The sequence below is a fragment of the Limulus polyphemus genome, unplaced genomic scaffold (genome assembly GCF_000517525.1).
Source record: "Limulus polyphemus unplaced genomic scaffold, Limulus_polyphemus-2.1.2 Scaffold5002, whole genome shotgun sequence".
In the NCBI taxonomy this organism is placed as follows: domain Eukaryota; kingdom Metazoa; phylum Arthropoda; class Merostomata; order Xiphosura; family Limulidae; genus Limulus; species Limulus polyphemus.
The window spans coordinates 19,210-27,869 of NW_013670612.1; the positions used below are offsets into that span (position 1 = coordinate 19,210).

General features: G+C 33.9%; 1 protein-coding gene across 1 annotated transcript in view; it reads right to left on the reverse strand.

The window, feature by feature from the left end:
- The window catches only part of LOC106471981 (coiled-coil and C2 domain-containing protein 1-like), a gene marked incomplete at its 3' end in the record, with an annotated part of 54,816 nt that overhangs the window by 18,079 nt on the left and 28,077 nt on the right, over positions 1-8,660 (reverse strand). Inside the window, exons 10-11 of the mRNA XM_013932609.2 lie at positions 8,371-8,525; positions 3,990-4,062 (exon numbers count right to left, since the gene is read on the reverse strand). Of these exons, the coding sequence (XP_013788063.1) occupies positions 3,990-4,062; positions 8,371-8,525 (228 nt within the window). The remainder of the gene's footprint in view (positions 1-3,989; positions 4,063-8,370; positions 8,526-8,660) is intronic.

Below are 8,660 nucleotides of genomic sequence, written 5' to 3' on the forward strand. Positions count from 1 at the left end.
GTTGTGAAAAAGTGATAACATTATCTGAATGAGTTGCCTATATACAGTACCAGGATAAAGGGGGCATTGACGTAGGCAGAGAGCGTCACAAGCTGCCAGGGTTACTTCCTTTGTCCATCTAAGCATTGGTTTGATTTTTTCTCACTTTCTCCAGTCTTTTATACCCCACTCAATTGCTCTTGGCAATATTTGACTCGTGATACTCTCCACCTATGTTAATGCACCATCTATCCTGGTACTTTATATAAGCATCTAATTCAGACAAGGTTATCACTTTTTTCGAGACTGACTCAATCTGCAGTCTTTAACAACGGTTCTTACTGGGGAGGAAGGGTGGAAAAGAAGGTAAGTATTATTGGAAATACATTTTCAATTTAGGAAAATGTTATCTTCCAAAACATTCTTACCTCCTCTCACACTACAACTAGAATCCCACATTGTTGAGGTAGGATGGCCAATGAGGGCATTAGCCATACAGAAAGTATCTGCACAGACCGTGGGTGTGTCAACAGAAGATTGGCACCCGAGTAGGAGAACCGCACTACATCCAGAACATGTATGTTCTTCACCCAGAACTTAGTTCATCACTTATCGTCACTACTGGCCAGGCCCCAACCAATTAGCCAAGGTTCCAAGGGGTTGGAATTATAGGGCCATGGTCCCTATATCCCACATTTGTGGAGTTGGAATTATAGGGCCATGGTCCCTATATCCCACATTTGTGGAGTTGGAATCATAGGGCCATGGTCCCTATATCCCACATTTGTGGAGTTGGAATCATAGGGCCATGGTCCTTATATCCCACATTTGTGGAGTTGGAATTATAGGGCCATGGTCCCTATATCCCACATTTGTGGCAAGGGCAATTGGACTGCAAAATTATATATATATATATATATATATTTATTTACCTTTATGAATGGATCCCAACCTGTAGCAATATACTGATGTGCTCCAATCCACCTGAATCTCAATAAAAAGGTAAGCAACACCGATGTGGACAAACTTTCTCCTCAACCTGAAGAAGTCCGAAAGGCAACACCGCAGGCTCGGAATGATGGGATCTTGTATGCCTTACTAAACCTGAGAAAACAGAACTCATTTGGTCTGGAATTATAAACACTCATCCTCACTCCCTAACCATGTAGGCAGGATAAGTTCCACTTATCCCAGGAATTATGGGGAGGATGCCGAACAAACTGTGCTAAACCAAGGACCCAGATGGGACTACTCTGTGTTTGGAATTAATAGGAGACAATGAATCCTCTTCCATGAACAATGTATTGAACCAATATCGAGCAAAAAAGAAAGTCCGTGCTCAACCCAACCAGATAGCAGAGCATCAAATCTGAATCAGTATTACGAGTAGGCTCCTGCATAGGCTGGTACCTCTCCTATCGTTATCTGGGAAAAAAAACATACAAAGACCCAGTTAGGAGGGCTTGCAACTTTGCCCTCTTTTTCTAAAAGTAGAGGAATTCACTTGTAACACTCTGGAGAAAAAGCCTCTGCCCATCATCCCAGCAAATGGAAGCCAGGTGTGGTAAGGACTCCCTAGCTTCACAAGTAGAATCTTGGGGGTAATACACATTGAAGAGCCCCAAGGAACAGTGCAATAGGTGAACCAAGTTCCCTAAATTTTGAAAAGCAATCCAACCCAATTTATTCAATCAATTAATGGGCAGAATCCCCTTATGCTTTACTCATGATAGTCAGAGTTGATGAAATTCAACAACATGGATGAATGTAGACGCCAACAATCAAACTAATGTGCATGTTAACAATGGTTCCAGCTCATCATCAATGAAGTTGGTGATCTTGAGAGTCTGCAAACAAAGTTGAGTGTAAGGATAACAAAACGTTGGATTTCAGAGTTGTAAGTCCATAGACTTACCCTGTCCCACCAAGGGACAACGATCTATTCAGGTTAACTACAAACTCTGCCTTAGAAACCCTAACTTTGAAGAGTAGATGTATTATTTGAGAGTCAAAATATGCTTTCACCTAGCAATGGTAGGATAAATCACAAAGTTTCGGCAACCATGTCAGATAAGACATAACTGCCCCTTCACATAACTGAGAAGTGAACCTCCTTGCATGTAAAGAAAATTGTACATTTGCTCCCTGACCTTTCAGCCATCAAGTAAGGTGCAGGCTCAAAAGCAACTGTGGAAATACCCAAAACATCATACTCTTGAAGAACAAACTGAAGAAAACAAATCAGAGGCAGCTTATCCTAAAGTAGCCTCAAGTTTTTATTTCTTTTAAAGACTGTTCTGATTCCCATTGATTAGAACAATAGTTAGTCAGGTATGTTTGTTTTGTTTGAGCAACATTGGGCTATATACTGTGTCTGCTATAGGGAATCGAACCCCGGATCCAAGCCCCTTGGAACCAAATATATATCTCCATCTTACTACAAATAAGACTACTGGCAAGATCAACCAAGAGACCTTATTTGCCTCCATGCTGAAAATAATAATCCAGGTGTTAATACCATAAATCAGCTTGCCAATCAGAATTTTGTTTTATTCCTGAAAATAAAGTTGGTAACATGGAGAACACTAAAAGTATCTCCAAACTTTCGTAGCAGCACTGGAAAACAAGTTAGTGACACTTAGTTGTGAAAAAGTGATAACATTATCTGAATGAGTTGCCTATATACAGTACCAGGATAAAGGGGGCATTGACGTAGGCAGAGAGCGTCACAAGACAAATATTGCCAAGGGTAATTAAGTGGGGTATAAAAAACTGGAGCAATCAAGAAAAAAATCAGACCATTGCTTAGATGGGCAAAGGAAGAAACCCTAGCAGCTGAGTATTAGCTGTAATGTGAGATGAGGTATGTATTGGTATATGGTTATTATATCATGCATGAGCAGTTCTTGCACATTCTTTACTGGGAAATTTTTTGTTTTTTTTTCATTTAAGTTTTCTTATTTAACCTAACAAATTTTAAATTTTTATATTTAATTACTTTTATAACACTAAATAAAAAATATTCATAAAAAATGCATGAATTTAGTATTTATGTATGGATCTTGTACATTTTTTCTCTTATAGTCTTGATAAAAGTTAACCCTAATATTTTATAGGGTTCTCGTTAGTACAATACTTAATTCTTATTTATTTCAAATAGGCAACTTACAGCACAAAATAATAACATGCACGAAGAATATATAACATCATGTAACTAATATAATGTAATCAGCTTTCTAATTAATATACAAGTTAAAATAATACCTTTGGCTGGTTGAGTGGACCTCAGTGATAACAAATTTTTAAATCGATATAAAATAACTGTCATCAGAATGAGCTGGCCTTATAACTAAAGCAATAAATTAAATATTTTCTTTCTATTGGTTATAGATAATCCAGCAGCAAATTTAAGAGAAAATTATTGACATTTTTTAAGACAGGGTGTGATGAGAAGGCATGGTATGTAGGTTTGATTTTCTGGTTTTTTATATCTCAGTGAAGCAAGACTGCTGAAGGCTATAAATATAGATTGTGCCTTGGCAATATCTATTCCATAAATGAGTAGTTTATGTTAAACTAGGGACATTATAGAGGGATAGTAAATAATCTAAAATGGACAATCCGGAGTAAAGATGTGTCACATGATACATAGAAATGATGATTGAGAATTTATTTCCATGTTTTCTTTGGAAATTAAGAAATTAAAACTGAATAGATAATATTAAAATTTTAACTACATTTTTATGCCAAGTCCATTTGAAATACATTGATAATAAATAGTTCAGTTAAATTTTGAATATAACTCTCTGTAAGCTTGTGATATGTGCAATTTGACCCTACCTAATGTTAGAGGGTTAAACTATCTGGAACGCTATTACAAAATGAGTCAAAAAAGCAAAAAAAAAAAAAGATTTTTAATACAGAAAAATCAGGATATATACATGTAAGCTTGTAATGTACATTACATAATCAGGTGTACGAAAAGATGTATTTCAATTATTCATTATTACCTGGAGGAACAGGAAGTTCTTCATAATTTGTAGGTTTGCCTGCTTTGTGGTTTTTAATAGCATCTTCATATTGCTACAGAATAGAAATGAAGATAACTTACAACAAATTTGTATTTACAGTGAACATTCCATTCTATTCTACAATCTTACTACTACTACAGTCCTAACAAATGGATTAAGTTTTTCAATATCCATACATATTATGTCATATGTTATTTTATTATGGCACGTGTCCTAAAACACCCATTTATCTTATTCAGTTTTTTTGTATGACCACCGTCGTCAAACTAGTGTAAAAATATTACATCCATTATTTAATAAGCTCTTAAAAGATCCTGAACACCAAAAGGTTAAAACCTATGAGTAAAGGTACTTTAACATCTGATGAATCATGGCAGTACTCAACAAAGCTTATATGCAGGTGTAAAAACTGTGTAATGATATAATTATCAGTGCAATATATTAACAATGATAGCAAGATGTCTAGGCTTTTAATGATTGGTTTTAATTATCTTCAACTAATATATTGTAACCAGAAAAAACTCTTTATTTTAAATTTATGATTTGGAAAACTTTTCTTGGCCAAATAGTTATTTTAACTTAATATTTCTTACGTTTTGTTTTCTCAACTCTTACTAATCAACTAAACCAGTTAAAAAAAACAAACTTAAAAATTGACTTTTAAATTTATTTATACGCAAGCCGAATGTTTACTATTGAACAGAGATAATCTTACACGACGGTAATCAATAATAGATTATTTGTATAATATGAGAATCTATTTGTCCCATGTATTCTTTCAGATATATCCTTTGTGTGTTCTTTTAGATTCATCAACATTTTGTCTCGTGCGTTCTTTCGGATACATTATTTATATTCTGCTTTTTTTGTTTAGATACATCATTCACATTCTGCCTTGTATGTTATTTCAGATACACAGGCCTCTCTGCAGTCTCTCAGAAACATACAAGACAAGTACTGGAATATTTTTCACAAATATTCAGGAGAAATGTGGGAATTTAAAATATATTTTGGGACAAAATAGACAACTATATTACACATTCACTATCAGCCTTAAGTGTTCTTTAATATCAGTCATACGTATGTTTTGCCTTGTGTTGTGTCATATATATCATACACATTAGCCAGCATGAATTATCAGGTTTAATACCAAATAATCATTTAATTCTTCAGTGAAAATAGTTATTGAATTGAATACAGCTTTATAAAACATATGTACATATTCATACATGCTTACCTTAAAAATGTATTTCAATTTGTTTACATAACTGCTTTGGTTTAACGGGAATGACTGTCGTTACCTTGTGGTATCACAGTACAAGTACAAACTACTACTAGGTCTGCCCGTGAAAGTTCTGATATCTGTAAGTAACAATTCCTATTAACGTACATTTATTGTTATATTGTAGTGATTGCATTTAAGCCAGTTGAAGCAGAATTTCAATGGCTATGTTTCCGCCAATAACAATACGTGTGTAGATAAAGAAATTGTTGGATAATATTAAGTATAGTGCAAACTTAGATAGTTTGTTATCGGTCTTGCGCTACAGTTGAAACATGAAATTCAGGATTATCTAGGTATCTGTAAGTTTAACAATCAATATGCCTAGTCTGGTTCAAAATGCCAAAACCCAATGAATGATCAGTAGCTATCATTAATGAAATGCCCAGCTGAGATTGAGACTCAAAAATACAGTGAAAAAATATTATATGACTGTCCATGAATAGCAATATAACCACAGAAATTGCATTACAGCTAGCACAATAATAGCACTGTTTACATTTATTGGTCTTTTTGGTCATGTCTGGATAGTATTTGTTTGTGCATGCACTTTGACACTATTATTTTTCTTTTCAATAATAGTTATTCATTGCTATGGCAACAAGATGTTGTGTAAATGACCCAATCATATCCTGTTATATTTGTGGAAAATTCGTTGTAAAGAAACAAAGGCAAAACATTACAGAATTAGTAAAAAAAAACGTATTATGCGTATTTTGGAAGAAAACTTGGGGACCAAGACAAATCATGGGCTCCACACAAAGTTGGAACCATTTGTGTCAAAGTGTTGAGAAAATAGACTAAAGGTAAGAAAAAGTCCATTCCAATGGTATGGCATGAGCCTAGAAATCATGGAAGTGACTGCTATTTTTGCTCATGTAACATGCAAGGCTACAACACTCAAAATAAAAAGGAAATTTCTTATTCGAACCTTCGTTCTGCTTTTAGACCTATTGCTCAAGGACCTGATGTACTTATACCTATTCCACCAGAGACTCTTGATACAGTTTCATCTGATTCTGAAGTTAATATAAATGATGATAGGAGTTGTTTTCAACTTGAAAAGTCTAGTGAACTACAACTTTTCATAAATTGATTTGGTGAGAGATTTGGGCCTTCCAAAGGATTCTTCAGAGATTCTGGGGTCCAGACTTTGGACTAAAAACTTACTACCTCCAGAGACATCATTTTACTGGTACAGAAATCATGAGAAAGAGTTTATACCATACTTTTTTGCAAGAAGGTTCATTGGTTTATTGCAACAATATTGCTGAATTAATACCAATGCTGGGAGCTGCAGTCTGTGAATCAAATGAGTGGTGATTGTTCATTGATTCCTCCAAAAGAAGTCTAAAAGGTGTTCTCCTTCACAATGGTAACACATATACATCTCTTCCTATTACTCAAATGGTTCACTTGAAGAAAACGTACGAAAATATCATACTTCCTCTTAATACGGTCAAACAAATACAAAGAGCATGATTGGCTACTTTGTGGAGACTTCAGAGTCCTTTGTATGTTGTTAGAACAACAATCCAGTTATACAAAGTTTCCATGTTTTTGTGTGAATGAGACAGCAGAGCATGAAAAAGAATCAATGGCCACGCAGAATCAGCCTGATACCAGGATCAAAAATATGGAACATGAAAGTGTCATTGACATAAAGAAAGTCCTATTACCTCCACTTCACACAAAACTGGGCTTGATGAAGCAGTTTGCACAGGTGTTAGACAAAGATGGCAATTCCCAGCTCTTTCAGAAGCGAAACTTAAAGAAGGGTTTTTCATGGACCTCAGATTAAGAAATTGAATTTGGATGATTAGTTTGAAAGGAGAATGAAGAAAGATGAAAAAGAAGCGTGGATTTCTTTTAAAGATGTTATTGACAAATTTTTAGGAAACAACAACGACCCAAATTACAAAATTATTGTCAATAACATGCTCCAAATATTCAAATAGTTGGGTTGTAATATTAGCTTGAAAGTTCATTTCTTACAATCACATATTGACTATTTCCCTGAAAATCTTGGTGCCATCAGCAAAGAACAAGGAGAAAGGTTTCATCAAGAAATCAGGGAAATGGATAGGAGGTATCAGGGAAGGTGGAACATCAGCATGATGGCTGATTACTGCTGGACATTGAAACGAAATGCTCCAGATTCAATACATAAAAGAAAGACCACAACACGTAGGTTTGAGACTAACAGACATAAATTTCACAAAAAATATCAGGATGAATGAGGATGTATATTCCTTTGACATCAATGTTCTTCTCTTCAGTTTATTTGTATTTTTGTTAACAAACATAATAATAAAAAATGTTCATTGTGGTAAACTAAATAATAATTTCATATAAGTAAGAGTTTTTTTTTCCATCGCAATTTGTAAAAAATCCTTACGTGATAGAAAAAAATTAATATTTTTGCAATCTGCATAGCTGAATTATGTAAAGTCCATTATTAAGATAAAAAAAACTTTTATGAAGCATAAATTTGCAGGCCTATGTAATTGTAAATCTTGTTTTTGATCAGTTGATTATTTGCAACACTAATTGATTATGCCAAACCATCTTGAATTAATCTAAAATAATAATGAAAAATCATAATGACAATATTTCTATTACTGGTTAGTTGGAATAACCAACAATGGTAATAACTGGAAACACTAGTTTTTATTATTTGATAGGTGAAATAATTAAAAACGGTAAGAATCAGAAATACTAAACGATTATTTTTGTTGCATTAATCGATTTAATTGATTATGTAACACTGATCAATATAATCAATGCGTAAAGGTGATCAATTAATTGAGTTAATTGGTCAACTATAGTGTAGTTGCATTTACTTTTATGTAATATGTATGTTAAAAGTTAACAAGCAATACTTGTTTAAATATTGTATGCAGTCATATAGTTCCACGTTTCGGTAGGCTAAAAACACTTGTATATGAATAAGTCTGAGCTAATAACATCTGAACTATGCTCAGTCCATTTAAATAAAAAAAGACAAACTTAAAATGTAATTCAAGTAGACTTTTTTCTCATTTGAAAACTTTCAGAAATTGAGTGGGAAGTTATGACCTTGCATATTCTTCCTAATCTTCGAACTTTACTATTTTGGCCTTCATTTTTGGCAACTTCCATAGTGCTGCGATATTTCTCTAGTCTTTGTTCAAGAGCTTCTTCAATAGATGCTGGTGGAGGTGGAGCTTTAAATAAGCTGGGATCATCAGGAGCTGTCATAAAAAATACCATTACTGGAATACATAAATAGTGTTAACATTCATTAAATAAACTGGGATCATAAAAAATACCATTACTGGAATACATAAATAGTGTTAACATTCATTAAATAAGCTGGGATCATAAAA